At 57.7% G+C, this 16,297-nt stretch overlaps 1 protein-coding gene across 6 annotated transcripts in view; it reads right to left on the bottom strand.

The window, feature by feature from the left end:
- Positions 1 to 16,297, bottom strand: part of NFIC (nuclear factor I C) — an 86,731-nt gene that overhangs the window by 8,131 nt on the left and 62,303 nt on the right. For 2 of the 6 annotated variants that reach the window (XM_049876372.1, XM_049876371.1), the window contains exons 7-11: positions 9,723 to 9,848; positions 7,437 to 7,621; positions 5,884 to 6,037; positions 4,662 to 4,941; positions 3,777 to 3,862 (exon numbers count right to left, since the gene is read on the bottom strand). In XM_049876372.1, coding sequence (XP_049732329.1) covers positions 3,777 to 3,862; positions 4,662 to 4,941; positions 5,884 to 6,037; positions 7,437 to 7,621; positions 9,723 to 9,848 — 831 coding nt within the window. The remainder of the gene's footprint in view (positions 1 to 3,776; positions 3,863 to 4,661; positions 4,942 to 5,883; positions 6,038 to 7,436; positions 7,622 to 9,722; positions 9,849 to 16,297) is intronic. The other 4 variants (XM_049876375.1, XM_049876374.1, XM_049876376.1 and 1 more) reach the window with 4 other exon arrangements.

Below are 16,297 nucleotides of genomic sequence, written 5' to 3'. Positions count from 1 at the left end.
TTAGCAGCCGAGGGCTGAACCCCTGTGCCACCAATAAAGGGGCCAGCAGAAGGAATTGAGGGCAACTTTTTCAACTCAGCCCATCTGTGGTGTTTCTGTGTGGGAGTCCCATTTTACAGAGGGGGAGACTGACACTTGGAAAAGGGGGCTGCAGAGGCCACAGAGCAGGCTGGAGTCTCCCCACTAGGGCCCACTCCATAGGACCTGTGACTGGGGGATGGCTGGGGGGGCAGTCCCAGGAGAAAAATGGCTGCACAGACCCCTTGAGATGGAAACCTTTCCCGCCCATGGCTCTGGCCCCTTGGCCGGGGAAACGGCCCTCCCCCATAGAGGTCTGATGCCCACAGAGCCACTCCCCGGCACCCCCGCCCCACTGCAAATCAATCTCCCTCCCAACCAGGCAGCCCTACAGGCAGCCGCTGGGCCATCCCATCCAACTGGCGCCGGCATTCCCAGCCCCCCAACTCCAGCCAAGTTCAAGTTCATCTTGGCCATTACCTCATGTCTGGTTTCCGTTGGCAACCAGACAGACTCTGGGTGTGACCCTCCCCCATGGTGGACGGTCTCCCCTTGGCCCTTCCTCCCTCCCAGGCCTCCTGCCTGGCCAGGCTTCGCCTGTAGGGGCGGTGGGGCGGAACCTCCCAGACCCCACCCCACGTCCTCCACTCAGCGGGCCTCCACTCAGCAGGCCATGGGGGAGACTGAGGTGGAGCAGCGTCAGGGTGGAGTACCCCCTGGGCTGGTCAGAGGCACCACCATGGCTCTGCTCTGGTCATGTGGTTCAACCCCTCTGTGCCTTGGTTTACTCATCTGGTCAATGGGTGTGATGAGCTGGGGGGATGTGGGGGACAGTGGGGGAGTTAGAACCCACTGAGCCAGGACTGGGGAGATTGATGGGAAAAGGCTGGGGGGATTGATGGGAGGAGGGGACATTGATTAGGGAGGTAGCACTGGTCAGGCAAAGGGATATTGATCAGGGGGAGGGGTATTGATCAGGGAATGGGGGGGCCGCTATGGGGGCTAGGGAAGATGAGGCAGAGGCGCACAGAGAAGGAGCTGGCACAGAGAAGGAGCTGGCCACTGCGGGGGCAGGGAGCCGCAAACTGGCCAAGAATCATTAAGGTGGAGGCAGAACTGCTGACTGGACCAAAATCAGAAATGAGAGGCCTCCGCTCAGGCCTGGGAGCAGGGGCTCCAAGTGGGGGAGCAGGGCTCCGGCTTCTTCCCTCCTCCCCTCCCCTCCCCTCCCTCATGCTTTGGGGTCCACGGGGGACTGGAGTCTCTCAGTCTAGGGACCTGCGGATGGGGCTGGGGAGTACTGGCAGGGTTCTCCCCAGACCCCCTCCCCAAGACTGTGTGCCCTGTCTCCCCCATCCCATTTTCCCTTGGGAGTCTCTTGCCAATCTGACCCCCCTCCTGCCCACAACACTGGCCCCCAGCGGTTCTCTCCAACTCCCAGACCTGGCTGCGCCCCTTCCTTGGTCTAAAGCCTTCTGTGGCTCCCCATCTCCCCAGGGCAGAGCCTGTGTCCACCAGTGTCCACCAGCCCGTCTGGTACATTCAAGTTGTTGTCCCCCTCCCCCACCCCCACGGCATTTCACACTGCACCCCGCCTTTGCCGGGGCTGCCTTTGTGGTCAGGTTCTAATGGTCCCTCCTCAGCAGCCGCCCCTCCCCCATGCTGGGTCCCACCCTCTAAGTGCCGAAGAAGCATGTAAAACCGAAAATGCCCACCTCAGCTGCCTCAGTTTCCCTCTCCCTCCAGGCCATCTGCTCGGGGTGTGGAGTTGGGGTGAGCCCATTTCAGAGAAGGGGTTCTCTGGGACCTGGCCAGAGGGTCAGGCCAGACAGTTGCATCTGAGATGAGGCGGAGGCTGGGTCAGCAGGCGGCCAGCCAGGGAAGGGTTAAGTGGCTGGGCCTTCTTCTGGGTTTTTATTAGCTTTGGTTTCTGAAGCAATTAGGACACTCCCAGCCTCCTCCAGGGAGGGATGTGGGGTGGGTGGGGGTGGGAAGGGAAGTTCCAGCTCTGTGAGCACTTTGGGGGGCATCCATGCTCCAGGACTCAGAGAGGGTGGCCACGGGGTGGTCCAGAGCCCAGAGCCAGGGGTCCTGGGGACCTAGAGCTCAGTGGATGACCTGAGCAAGGGGCTCTTCCTACTGGGCCCCAGGCCTCTGCCAGCACAGGGCAGGGGGTGTAGGATTTCGGGTGTACGTAGGAGGTGGTGCCTTTTCCGGGTAGAAATAGTCCCCTGATGCTCTGGGCCCTTCACAAGGCTCCTTGTAGGAGCCCCAGGCCCAGAGGGGGCCAGACAGAACCCTGGTAGTTGGAGCCAGCACCCCAGCCCCCCAGCACTGGTCTCCCTGCAGCCTGGGAGAAGCAGCCAAACATCCCAGCTTCCTCCAGGGCCAGGTTTGTGGAAAGCAGAGATGAGGGGCAAGGGGGCCCTAGAAGAGAGAAGAAGCTCCTCCAGGCCAGAGGAGGCTCCCGGGGGACCCTGCTGGGCCCTCCTGCCACACCTTAGCACTTCGGCCCCACCCAACACCAACCAGGACAGCCACGGAGGGTCCCCAGGGGGCCAGAGTCTCCTTGGGCCAGGGCACCGAGCTGGTCCTGGGCTCAGCCGAGAATGGGGACACCTCTTCGCCCCTCCCTGTTCTCAGCCTACGGACTCCAGGGCAGAGGAATCCTCCTGGAGGATGTAGGGTCTAGATGCCACCCTGGGAGCCCAGAGTGCCCCCAGTCTTCGGTTCTTGTGATCTGGCCCGCTGGGGGGCTCTGAGCCGGCTTCTCTGAGCGGAGGGCCTAGGAGTAGCCCTCTCCACTACATGCACACAGGGTGGGGGCTCCAGGGCCCGCCAGCACCTGCAGACGCACAGCTGTTAGCACACTCCTGCTGCCTGTGACCTTGCAGACCCCTCACCCAAGGGGTGCCAGGACATTTGGCGGGGAGGGGGGAGGGGCAGGGAGGGCGTGAGGCTGCCCCCCACCCCATGGAGTCTCAGTTCTGGGACCCCAGGACCCTGCCTCCATCCACCGCCCCACGGGCAACTCGTTGCTTCTCTCTGAGCCTCCTCTGTCAGGTCATTGACCTGCCTGCCTTTTGGGGTTGGAGCCGGACCTCCAACACTGCAGTACAGATGGCTGCAGTCATGTCAATGCTGCCCCTCCTCCCCCGCCCCTCTCACTTGCATTGATGCTGGGCTAGAGCCTGGGGTGGGGGCTCGGACCCCTGCTGCGGGCTGCCTCAGTTTCCCCACTCACTCTGGCCTGTCTCTGGCTGGGAGACCCCCCCAATCCTCCCAGCAGTGGCGGTGATGAAGGGGACCAAGGCTGGGGGGAAGGTTCAAGACTTGAGCAGGCCCACTGCTGTGTGACACTGGGCGGATCCCTTGGCCTCTCTGGGCCTCAGTTTTCCCATCTGTACAAGTGGACTGTAACGATCCTTGGCCCCAGGCCCTACCATCCACTAGGGAAGCGGCAGGCTGGGTTTGGGTTAGTCCACATCCTGGGGTGTGGCAGCCTCAGTGGCCAAGGTGGAGGACGTGGGGCCACACCAGGCTGCCTTTGGTCTGCACGGAAAGGCCAGGCGCGGGCTCTGAGCCTTGGCAGGTACCGGAGGCGGCAGCCTCACCAAGTTCGCTCAACAGCCACCGCGCCAGGGGTACAGCTGTGGGCTGCACTGGGGGATGCAGCAGGGAGGGGGTTTCTCCCTGTGGCCCAGGGCTGGCCCCTCTGCCCCCTCCCACCCCCCAGCAGCCGGCCTCTCGGCCCCTACCTGTGCCTGATAAGTGCCCGCTGGCTCCCTCGGTCCTAATCCCATAAAGGAACGGTTTGCAGGGGACGTGCCGGGCGTAGAGTAGGCTGCGGGGAGGAGAGAGACCGAGAGCCCATTAGCAAGGGGTGGGCGCAGGGGGCAGAGGTTGCCCCGGGCCCAGAGAGGGTGGCCGCTGTCCAGGGTCACAGAGCCGGGCCTCCGCCCCCACCCGCAGCCAATAGGGTGCCCCTGAAAGCCCACGTCCTGGGGATCCTGTCTGGTGGGTCCCCTGGGGTCACAGCTCTGCCCACCAGCGCAGGCGGGGCGTCTGCCAAGAGGGGCGGCAGAGGTTGAACGATTCCTCGTTCAGAAACCACTCGTGAATTATTTAGTGTCTTCCCTGGCCGGGCTCATCCTGTGCCCGCGGCCCACAGCCCTGGCGGAGGCGCTGTGAATTATTGAAGGCGTTTTATTTATTAATCTTCCTCCCGGAGCCAGCACGCAGAGGGCTGGGGTGTTTGCATACAAGTATGTATATTTTAATTTCGCCAATTACAATTTGCTGGGGAGTAAATAACGCATGGCCTGGGGACACCAGGTACACAGGGAGCCTCCTGCAGGCCGGGACCAGGGTAGTGGGCGGGAGGGATGTGGGCACAGGCGGGGGCTGCTAAGAGGAAGGCTCAGGGTGGGAAGCACCCTGGTGTAGGGGGTGGGGAGGGAACCCATTTCCAGGCACTGAGTATAACCCTCCCACTGAATCCTCAACAGGCTCTACAAAGTCGACAGTACCATCAGCCCCATTTTACAGATGAGAAAGCAAAGTTCATGGTAACGACCAGCACCGAATACTGCCTTGGCTCTGTGCCCAACACTCCCCTGCATGTTCTCCACGATCTAGCTCACCGATTCGCCCAGTCCTGGCCACCCAACAAGGCCGGCACTATGACTGTCCCATTTTGCAGCTGAGAAAACTGAGGCTCAGAGAGGAGAAGACATTTGCCCAAGGTCACACAAGGAGGGTGCAGCAGAGGCAGGACTCGAACCCAGGGCTCATTCCACAGCTGGTCTTCTTCCAGTGCCTGGCTTTTAGCTTGAGAAACCCAGCAGCAGAGGGGTGTGCTGAGTTCTTTTGAGTTCAGAAGGCCCTGTGGCTCAGCAGGCAGGGGGTGCTGGGGGGTGCTGTCTGCAGGGAAGGGAGCAGGTACGGTCCAGCTGGAAGCTGCTGGCCCCTCTCCACTCGGTGGGGTGAGGCGTCTCATTTGGGGGTCTTTGGAGTGAAGGGTGAGAGGCAGATTGAGATGACGGGGAGACCTGGGGGTTCTGAGACCACCCAGGGCCGCCAGCGAGGTGGCTTGCTTGGCCTCAGAGGAGGAGGGATGCCTCAGTGTTGGCTGCTGGGAGGGAGAGGTGTGGCAGGGCCACCGTGGTTGGCGGGGGTGTCTCAGGATGGGGATCTGGGAATTCCATCTCAGCCTTGGATTAGGGGGTAGGCGAGGGGTCATCAGGCTGCTACCTGGAACCACATCTAGATAGCAGAAAGGTCTGGAAGGCGGGGCTGTCAACCCAGGGTCAGGTGGGCAGGTGGGGGCTGTCTGATCTTAAGGAGTAGTCCAGTCCCACCCTGTGTCACCGATGGGAACAAGACCCTGAGCGGCCTGCTTTTCCCGAGAAGCCGGACCCTGGAAATTCTATGTGAAATGCCCTGATTTTATTCTACGTGAAATATCCTGATTTTATGCTATGTGAAATACACTCATTTTAAAACAGTAACAACAAGTGCTCCTTTTGCACAGACAAAATACACCCAGGGGCCAGGTTTGGCCCTCGGGGCCACCAGTTTGAGATCCTCACTAATTGCACCCGGAGTGTGCCCACCGGGAGTGGCCGGGTCTGGACCCTGGACCCTCACCTCTGACCCATAGCTCCGTCCTGCCTTTCCCTAAGGCTGCCTCGGCCCCCGGGGGCCTGACCACGCGGCCCCGGGTCACTCTCCAGAGACCCACCAAGCTCGCCAGTACCCGCAGGGCCTGAGCTTTTGAGCCCGCCTGGCGGGGGTCTGGCTGGGGAGAGGGGGCTTCTGCTGGGATGCCCGCCCCACCTCGGGCACCGCTTCCCACGTGCTTACTGGGCGAGGCTGGCGACGTGGCTCCTCCCTCGGAGGTGGTGGTGGGTTTGGCGGCAGGGGGGAGTGCCAGCCGCGGCAGCCCGGGGGGCAGTGGAGCCAGCATCTGGGCGGAAATGCAGTGACTGGACATTTTGAGCTGACCACTTCCATTTAACTGAGGGGAACAGAGAGACACGTGGTTAAGGGGCGGGTGCTCCCCACGCCCTGGGCTGCTGGTGCCGGCTGCGCTGCCCCCAGCTCTGGGGGCAGTTTTGCTGGGGTGAGGGGGGCCAAAGCGCCAGCTTGGCAAGGATGAGCTTGGTGGGTCTCAGATCGGCCGGAGGTGGGGGCGGTGGTGGACGCCCGGACTCTGGGCAGCCTCCCAGTATCACACTGTCACCACTTACCTAATAAACCAGTTGCGTTGAGTCGACTACGACTCACGGCAACCCCATATGTGTCAGAGGAGAGCTGTGCCCCTTAGGGTTTTCAATGGCTGGTTTTTTGGAAGCCGGTTGCCAGGCTTTTCTTCCACAGCATCTCTGGGTGGGCTTGAACAGGAAACCTTCCAGGGAGCCACCGAGCGTGCTCACCATGTGCACCACCCATGGACCACACCACCACTTACTTGACCTCCTCCGTAAGCCACCTATACACGGACTCGCTTGCCTGCTGAACCATGTCACCTTACACTAACCAACAACATCTCACCCTCGTGGGCTGTTTGTGGGTTTTCCCTAATTCACTGTGAGTACCAACTAGCCATGACCTTGCCCACAGTTCCAAACTGCAAAAAGCTCTGAACACCAGACATTTCTTTGTGGAAGTCTGCCAAAACCTGGCCTGAACGGATTTTTAAAATTGGTCTCTACCTGCCCAGCACTTAAAGAGTCCCACGTGTCGCCGCAGCAATACAACCGTATTTGAAGACAGGGTGCCACCCCCACCCCACTGGGGTGCCCCATAACAGGCTGTTGATTTTAGCTGCCGTTGACCCAGCTTCCGACTCCTGGTGACTCCAGGCACAACAGAACATCATGCTGCCTGGTCCTGCACCATGATCAGTTGTGGATTGGATCGTTGTGATCCACGGGGTTTTCGTTGGCTGACTTTCAGACATCGATCACCAGGCCTTTCTTCCTAGTCTTAGTCTGGAAGCTCTGCTGAAAGCTATTCAGCATCCTAGCAACACACAGCCTCCACTGACAGACGGGTGGTGGCTGCATATAACGTGCACTGGTCAAGACTGATCCCAGGTCTCCCGCGTGGGAGCTGAGCATTCTGCCACAGAACCACTGCCGCCTCATCACGTAACACACACACCGTATGTTCTAAAATGTGAGGGAGTCTGAATCTCGACCCAATCTGACTCCAAGTACTTCAGATAAAGGATTACGGAGCCATGCTCACAAAACCTTTCAAATAAAAGTTGTACATTTGAGACGGCCTGGGTGACGCACTCCACTCAGACAAGCCCCATGGCCTGACCACGGTGAGGCTGGGCCCCAGGGAGAGCGCGCTGCTATCAGGAGCCACGGGGTGGCGAGGAGAGGCCCCGTCCCCGCCCGACTCACCGGTCCAGGCTGCTGGCTGGCCGGGTCGCAGGCCAGCGAGACGAGATCTTTGAGTGGGTCCTGGGGGTTGAGATGAGGCGGGTAGCGGATGGCCGTGTGTGGGAAGTAGGTAGAGGCCGTCTGGGGCAGGATGGACGTCGTGGGGAAATGCAGGGCTGAGGACGGGTGAGGACTCCGGGCGATTCCTGCGGACATGGAGGCAGCAGGTGGGCAGTGAGCAGTGGCTCTGACCAAGCCCTCGCAGGGCATGGTGGGAAGGGTCGCCCCGGTGCCTCTGACTGTGGTTTGTGTCTGTTCACGTGGGGGTGGGGGTTATGTCTGCACACTGCTGCATTCAGTAACAACTAAATAATAACAATTAAAGTGTTGTTCTTATCCTCGTGTGCCATGGAGTCGATCCTGATACCTAGCAACCCTCTGGGACAGAGCACAACTGCTCCGGTGGTTCCCAAGGCTGTAATCCTTACGGGAGCAGGCTGCCATGTTGCAGAGCGGTGGGTGGGTTTGAACCACCAACCTTTAGGTTAGCATCTGAGGGCTTAACCGTTTCACCACCAGAGCTCCCCGTGATATTAACAGCACCTACCAACGCCCCCGACGAGAGCCCCAAGGGGTTCTGGAATCATCCATTTTTTTTTTTAATTAATAGACAGTGAAACGGAGTTCGTCCCAGGTGATGCCATCTGCCTGAAGCAGACGGCAGACTGGGATTCGAACCGGGTTACTTCCACGGCCTGCGCTCTAAACCAGGAGCTGGAAAACCCTTCTCATAAAGGACCAGAGAGTAAATAATTCAAAAAAATTGAAATATGAATCACATACCCTGAAGTATACAATTTTTTTAAAGTATACAACTCAACAGTTTCTAGTACTTTCGGGGTTGTGCGACCATCACTACCTATAGTTCCAGGATATTTTCCTCATCCTAAAAAGAACCCTCTACCCATTACGCACTGACTCGCGTTCTCCCCTGGCAACCCCAGGTCCGCTTTCTGCCCCTACAGATTTGCCCGTTGTGGACAGCTCATATAAACGGAGTCATATGCTATGTGGTCTCCTGTGTCTGGCTTCTCTCACTGAGCATCGTGTTTATAAAGTTCGTCCCCGTTGTAGCATGTATCAGAACTTCGTTTCTTTATAAACCGAAAAAAAAACCAAACCCGTTGCTGTTGAGTCGATTCTGACTCATAGCGACCCGACAGGACAGGGTAGAACTGCCCCTACGGTTTCCAAAGGACAGCTGGTGGGTTCAAACTGCTGACCTTCTGGTTTGCAGCCGAGCTCTTAACCACTCCATAGCAGTGTCTGTTTTTTTTTAAACCATTCAGTGACTTTTAGTTTATTCATGTGTTATATTTTAATACATTCGCTACATAATTCCAGGACATTTTTTTCACTCCTGAAAGGAACCCCATACCCACCAGCAGTCGCTCCCTGTCCCCCATCCCACCAGACCCTGGCCAGACAGTAAATACTTTTTGGCTGTGCAGGCTATACTGTCTGCTACAACTACTCAAGCCTGCTGTAGTAGCAGGAAAGCCACCACGGATATATGTAAACAAACAGGAGGGGCCATGTGCCAATAAAACTTTATTTACAAACACAGGCTGAGGGCCAGATTTGGCCTGCAGGACATAGTTTGCTGCTCCTGGTCTAAACCGCTAAGTTCCAATCACTTTTGCCTGCTTCCCTCTTGGTGTGTCTGCATCCTTATAGGGAATTAAGTCACCGTCAATGTCAGAGTGGGATAATAAGCAACATTCCAGAGCTTTCCACGAGTTAGCTCACTTAATCCTCATGGCAGCCCTGGGAGGCAGGGGAGAGGAGGAAACAGAGGGCCGGGTGAGCTGTGACCATCTCAGTCATAATCATGGTTCCATCTGTTGTGTGTGTGTGTAGCTGTCATGCTGCCATGAACATTCACATACTGCCTGTGTGACCTGTGGCCTGTGTGTGTCTGGCCATGCTTCAGGTGAGTCTACACCATACCATGGACCCTGTGGTCTGCCAGAGGTCTCTCACATGGTTCATGTAGGCCCCCTGCCCCTGGGAACATGTGTGACCTTGGGCAGGTCCCTCCCATGTCTGACCTCCCACATCTGAGCCCTGGCCCCTTCTTGGACAGAAGGGGAAACTGAGGCCCAGAGAGACTGGGGGCAGGAACCAGGCCCGGGTGCTCTCCATTGCACCTCTAGGTTTTCTTGCCTGGCCAGGAGGCTCTAGCAGTAGGGCTCGGGGTCACACAGTTGCTGGGACTTCCCCAGCCGCGAGGGCCTGCTCACTCACCGCTGTGCACGGCGATGACGGGCCGGTGGTGCTGCGTGAAGCTGGAGAGGCGTGGCGAGTCCTGGGGCGAAGGGCTGTTGAACGGAGACTTGTCCATCTCTGTCTTCTTCACTGGGGACGAGATGCCTGCGGGGGCAGGGGCGAGAGGGTCACCAGCTGGCAGGTGTGGGTGGCCATGCTCCTTCCCCCCAGCACCTGGGTGCCCATCCAGGCCCCAGGTCCCACCCACAACCCTCTTGCTCCAAAAAGCTCAAAATCCAATGCCGTGGAGTCAATTCTGAGTCATGCCAGCCCCGCGTGTTACAGAGTAGAACTGCCCCATAGGGTTTACTCGGCTGCAATCTTTACAGTATCAGATAGTCCTTTCTTCTCCACTGCCCCTGGATGGGTTTGAACTGCCAACCCTTCACACCACCCAGGACCTTTCTCAGTACCTGCTCCCATTGCCCTAGGCTCTCCCAGGACCCCCGCCTCCCCGAGGCCCAGCATCCAAAGGGTTAGTGTCAGCACAGTGGGGGCCAGACATTTTGAACATCACTCCTGCCTCTCCTCCTCGCAGCAACCTGAGAGTGAGGGCCCGGGTGCCCATTTCAGAGGGGCAAACTGAGGCTGAGAGCGGAGAGGGGGTTGCTGAGACACATGGCTGATGGGACCAGGAACCTGATGTCCACACAGGCATGGCCCTATCTTTTCTCCTGCCAGAGAACTGGGGCTGGTCCAGGGATGCCCCCTGTCCCCCAGGGGGAGTCGCACCCGGGCACCCACACGAGGGGCTGGACACAGCCTGAGTGTCGCTGACCAAGGAGGGTTGTGTCTGAGTAGATGGGGAATGTTCTGGAAGCCCCAGCCAGCCGGGCCTGGAGGCTGAACTGCTGGCTTGGGTGTCGTCCAGCAGGCCTGCCAGCCAAGCTCAGCCTTGGCAGCCAGGGCTCGGGATTTCCCGGGAACCGGGGAGCTGGTGGGAAGACAGAGGGAGAGCTGTGTGAGCGCGTGTGGGGGTGGGTGGCAGGCCCGCAGTGCTCACTTTGGCAGGTCTCCTAGCCTAGCATTGTCCTGGAGCCCACCATCCCCCCTTCTGGAGCTTCCTGCCACGGGGCCTGGGTGGAGGCCAACAAGATGCCGCAGGAAGGGTAACCCTCCATGCTGGGGGGTGCTTGGAGGAGGCCCTGAGTGTGAGCTGCCCGTCTCCTAGTTCAGCAGGCACGCCTGTGATTCCCCCATCTGAGCAGCTCTGCATCTGATTAACACACCTGCCTGCGTGTCCCCACACACCTGTGCATGTCCCCCACCTGAGCACACCTCTGCCCCAGCACACCTGCCCACACATCCCCACACCTCTGCCCTAGCATACCTGCCCACATCCTCCACCTGAGCACACACCTCTGCCCTAGCACACCTGCCCACACATCCCCACCTGAGTACACATCTGTCCTTGCACACTGGCCCACACATTCCCACCTGTGGACACATCTCTTCACTAGCACACCTGCCCATGTCTCCACCTGAGCACCCACCTCTGCCCTAGCACACCTGCCCATGTCCTCACCTGAGCACACCTCTGCCCCAGAACACCTGCTCACACACCCCCACATGAGCACACACCCTTGCCTTAGCACACCTGCCCGTGTCCCCCACCTAAGTGTACACCCCTGCCCTAGCACACCTGCCCATGTTCCCCACCTGAGTGCACACCCCTGCCCTAGCACACCTGCCCACGTCCCCCGAGTGCACACCCCTGCCCTAGCACACCTGCCCAGGTCCCCCACCTGAGCAAACCTCTGCACTAGCACACCTGCCCACATCCCCACCTGAGCACAGTGTGTGATCAGTGTCCAGAACAGCCCAGAAACAGGCTCAATGAGAGTGTGTCACGTGCATGGATGACCTGAGGGTGTGCAGAGCTCTGCTGAGGACAGCCGTAGTCGAGTGAGCATTTATCACTCACCGAGGTCCTGCAGACTCAGTATGACTGACATTTGGGCCCAGATCCTTCTCTGGGGTGGGGCAGTCCTGTGCACTGTAGGGTGAGCAGCATTCCTGACATCCACCCACTTGATGCCAGTAGCATTTCCCTCCAGTTGTCACAATCACAAATGTCCACAGACATCGCCCAGTGTCCCCTGGGGGCAGAATCACCTGGGGGAAGGGCCGCTCTGGGAGCTCTCAGGCAGAGCCATCTGGGCCTGACCTCAAGTCGTCCCCACAGCTGCCCCATGCAGATTCCTAGGAGTTACCCTATTTCAAAGGGGCCCTTGGTGGCGCAACGGTTAAGTGCTTGGCTGCTAACCAAAAGGCTGATGGTTCAAACTCACCCAGCGGCTCTGCTGGAGAAAAGACCTGGATATCTTCTCCCGCAAAGGTTACAGCCTAGAAAACCCTATGGGGGTAGTTCTACCCTGTCATATGGGGTCACCATGAGACATAGTCAACTCGATGGCACCCAACAACAACCCCATTTCACAAATGTGGAGACTAAGCCCTGATAAGAGAAGTCACTTACCCAAGGTCACAGACCCAAGAAGTAGTGGAGGTGGGATTCGAACCTAACTGTGTAACTTCACGGAGCCCTGGTGGCTCAGTGGTTAAGAGCTTGGCCGCTGACCAAAAGGTCAGCGGTTTGAATCCACCAGACGCTCCTTGCAAACACTATGGGGCAGTTCTACTCTGTCCTACAGGGTCACTATGAGTCAGAATCGACTGCACAGCAACGGGTTTGGTTTCCAGTTTGTATAATTCCACAGGCCGCGCTCCACCCCTGACCCCGAGTTCACAGAGAAACAAAGGAAGCCCCACGTGACAGAGGAGCGAAATGGGAGCTGGCACCCGCTGGGCCCAGGGAGCATCCCAGCCCCACCTCCATCCACTCTCGAGGCCCATCACCTTGAGTCCTGCTTCTCTGACCTGTCCACCTTCCCAGCCCAGGCCCCGTGTGGCCTGAGGGTGACAAAACCCCGACTGGATCCTTCTAGCCCTTAGAATCTGCACAGCGTCCACTGTCCCCAGACAAAGCCCAAGTCCTCCCCGTGGCCCACGGAGTACTTCACGACCTGCCCCATCCCCTCTGCCTCCCCTCCTCCTCTCCCCCCTGCGCTCACTCCACTCCAGCCACGAAGGCCTCCTCGCTGTTCCTCCAATTCACCAGGCCAGGCTCTGCCTTGGGGCCTTTGCGTGGACTGTGCCTTCTGCCCTGGAATGCCATTTTTTTACTGGAGATCTTCTCATTCACATAGATCTTGAAGGTTCCCTCTTCAGAGAAACCTGCTCAGACCACGTGGGCTAAATGTGCCTCCTTCACCTTCACTGACAATAACTTTGCCCTGGTACCCCGGCTCTGCCCTCGCCCCCACAGTCTGTCCTCCCCACAGCCAAAGGCCACCCATGAGCACCTGAGTCAAGCCCGTCCCTCCTCTGCTCACAGTCCTCTAGGGCTCAGACCTCCCTCGAGAAAAAGCCTGAGTCCTCCCCTGGGCCCACAGGGTTCTGCATGATCTACCCCGTCCCCTCTCTGCCCTCTCCTCCTCTCTCCCACTCACTCACTCCCCTCCAATGACAAAGGCCTCCTTGGTGTTCTTCCAACTCACCAGGCACGGTCCTGCCCCAGGGCCTTTGCACTGGTCCTCAGCTCCCTCAGGTCTCAACTCCATTGCAACCTTCTCCAGGAAGCCCTCTGTGATGCCCAGGTCGGGTCCACCTCACAGATTATTATATACATCTGCCGGTCTTTAAGCCCACATCCCTTGTCAATACTGATTACTGCTCTCCCACTAGTTTGCAGGCCTCAGAGAGTGGGGACTGAGTCCTCTAATCCCTCCTCTCCCCTGCCCACCTAGCTGGCACTAGGAGGTACTTTGTAAATGACTGTTAAAGGGCTGCTGTTCCTGGGTGCTGAGTCGGTTCTGACTCATAGAGACCCCATGTGGCAAAGAAGAACTGCCCCCTAGGGTTTCCTGGGCTGTAATCTTTATGGGAGCAGGTCATCAAGTCTTTCTCCTATGGAGCTGCTGGGTGGGTTCGAACCATTGACCCTTCCATTAGCAGTCAAGCGTTTAACTGTTTGCACCGCCAGGGCTCCTTTAATTGAGGGGCTGAACGAGCCTGAATCCCCTATTTTTCAGAGGAGGACTCACCCACGCCCCTGGCTTGCTTCGCCCTGTGTTCTGGTGTCTAGGTCTCCTGCAATGGGAACAAGGGACTCTGGGGCTCAAGCAGAGGGTGCACGCCCTCTGCTCCACAGGGTAGGTGATGGGGCGGAGGTAAAGGAGGAGGAAAGGCATCCTTGGCTGGGCAGCATGGGCAAAGGCCTATAGTCTGACACAAGGCGCTGGTGAGCTGTGGCTGCAGGGTCTCACCTGGGGGGCACTGGCACTCCTTCCCCCCAGGCCTCTGCTACTCCCAGGCATGGGGGTGCAGCTGCAGGGGTGTGGGCCTAGCCCAGCTCTGGGCCAGAGAACCAAAGAAAGGGCCGGGAGAGGAGGAGAAAGCAGGCTCTAATCAGCTTAACCTCCGTAATGAGAGGCTAATTGGGGCTGTCTAGACAGGAAGCTGGGAGGGCCCAGGAGGAGGAGGTGGAAGAGGAGGTGAGGGTCCCTGGGGTGTGGCTGGAGGCCAGGCTGTAGCACTCTGGCTCCTGAGTGTTCCCGGCCACCTGGACCCTTCCCTGGGTCTGGCAATTGTGCAGGGAGCCCATGAGACCCCTCTGCAGCCCAGTGGCAGGTCCCTTTGGATGCTTCCCCATCTGAAACTAGGATATTTTACTTGACCCTGGCTATGCCCACTGGGGGACAGCAGGTGGAGGAAGCATAAGGTTCTAGAATGCTGGGCTCTGCCCTTTCCTGCCTGTGTGAGCCTCAGTTTCCTCCTTTGCCAAACAAGGCCACCGGCAGCACTGATTTCACTGAGTGTGCCGGGGATGGGGAATAACGCAGCGAATGGCTTAGCATGTGGAAGGTGTCCTGGAATGGCATCACAAAAGGCCACCTGGGTCTGTGTCCCCACTGTGCTGGCCTGGACCAAGTGACCTCCCTTGTAGCTGGCTATGTCCACATGACTGAGTCCTGGGCAATAAGATAAAAAGAAGGGTAGGTGTGACTTCTGAAAATTATTCTTAACGGGAGAGGGCATACCCAGATGGGACTCTTCTTTCCTGCTGGCTGAAATGCAGACATGATGGCTGGAGCTCTGGCAGTCATCTTGGACCATGAGGTGAGAATGAAAACCATGCTCAGTGGAGCATAAGGCAGGAGCCTGAATCCCTTGCACCACACTTGCCCTGGGATGCTGACAGCTGGACATTTACTTGAGACAGAAATGCTCTGACCTTTGGGGTTTTCTGTCTGTCGCAGCCAAACCTAAGCTTATTGAATATAGAATTTTTATAGAGACAGGCCTGACAGAAATGGCAAATCACAGAGACAGAACCAATGGAGACACCGTGACTCATAAATTAAACAAATTCATTGTCATCGAATGGATTCTGACCGAGAGTGACCTCATAAGACAGAGTAGAGCTGCCCCATAGAGTTTCGTTTCCAAGGCTGTTATCTTTATGGAAACAGACTGCCACATCTTTCTCTCGTGGAGTGGCTGGTAGGCTCGAACCTCTGACCTTTCGGTTAGCAACCGAGCACTCAACCATTGCGTAACCAAGGCTCCTGACTCATAAATTAAAGCTTGATGAATAGAGACAAGTCCTCCCAGAGTCAGGGACCCTTTAGGGAGAAAGCTGTTTTGGGCCCTTACACTGTGGACAAGGGAGGACTCCTGAGACCAACTTCAAAGAGAAGGGGATTTTACAACAGACACGAAGAACAACTGGGCACTTCTCATGTGCTAGATGGGCACTTTATATGTGTTCCTTCTCCCAACTCTCATTAAGAGGGGTTGTTGTCATCATCATTCCCCTTTTGCAGATGAGGAAACTGAGGTTCAGAGAAGCTAAGCCACCTGCCCAAGGTTACACAGCATGAGCAGAGCTAGTCAATGGTAGAGGTGGCACTCGAACCCAGGTCTCTCTGATGCTTGAGCCTGCCTTCTTAATTGTGATGCTGGATTACCTCTCAAGAATTATGTTGGTGTGGCACTTTGTATAGACGGACCAATATGAGAAAGTGGGCCCTAAGAGGAGAGAGGAAAGGGGAAGAAGAAAACAAATTCTAACATTTACTGGGTGCTTAGTAGGGGTTGGTAGACTTCTCGCCCTCCATGTGGGAGACCTGGGTTCCATCCCCAGCCAATGCCCCTGATGCAGTCACCACCTGTCTGTCAGTGGCGGCTTGCCCGTTGCCAGGATGCTAAACAGGTTTCAGGGCCGCTTCCAGACTAAGACAGGCTAGGAAGAAAGGCCTGATAATCCACATCTGAAAAATCTGCCCACAAAAACCCTATGGAAGGAGAGTCAGCAACAGGAAGAGGAAACGGAACGTGTGGCTGATTGCCTCTGTGAACAGCTGTCTCCGTTGCCAGGAGACCAGAAGAGCTGGAGGGTGCCCTGCTACCATTACTGAGCATTTTGATCAAAGATTCTATAGAGGAATCCTGATCAAAAGGGGGAAAATGCAAAACAATTTCAAATTCTC

The sequence above is a fragment of the Elephas maximus genome, chromosome 3, assembly GCF_024166365.1.
Source record: "Elephas maximus indicus isolate mEleMax1 chromosome 3, mEleMax1 primary haplotype, whole genome shotgun sequence".
NCBI classification, from domain to species: domain Eukaryota; kingdom Metazoa; phylum Chordata; class Mammalia; order Proboscidea; family Elephantidae; genus Elephas; species Elephas maximus.
This window is presented reverse-complemented; position numbering and strand designations above follow the sequence as displayed.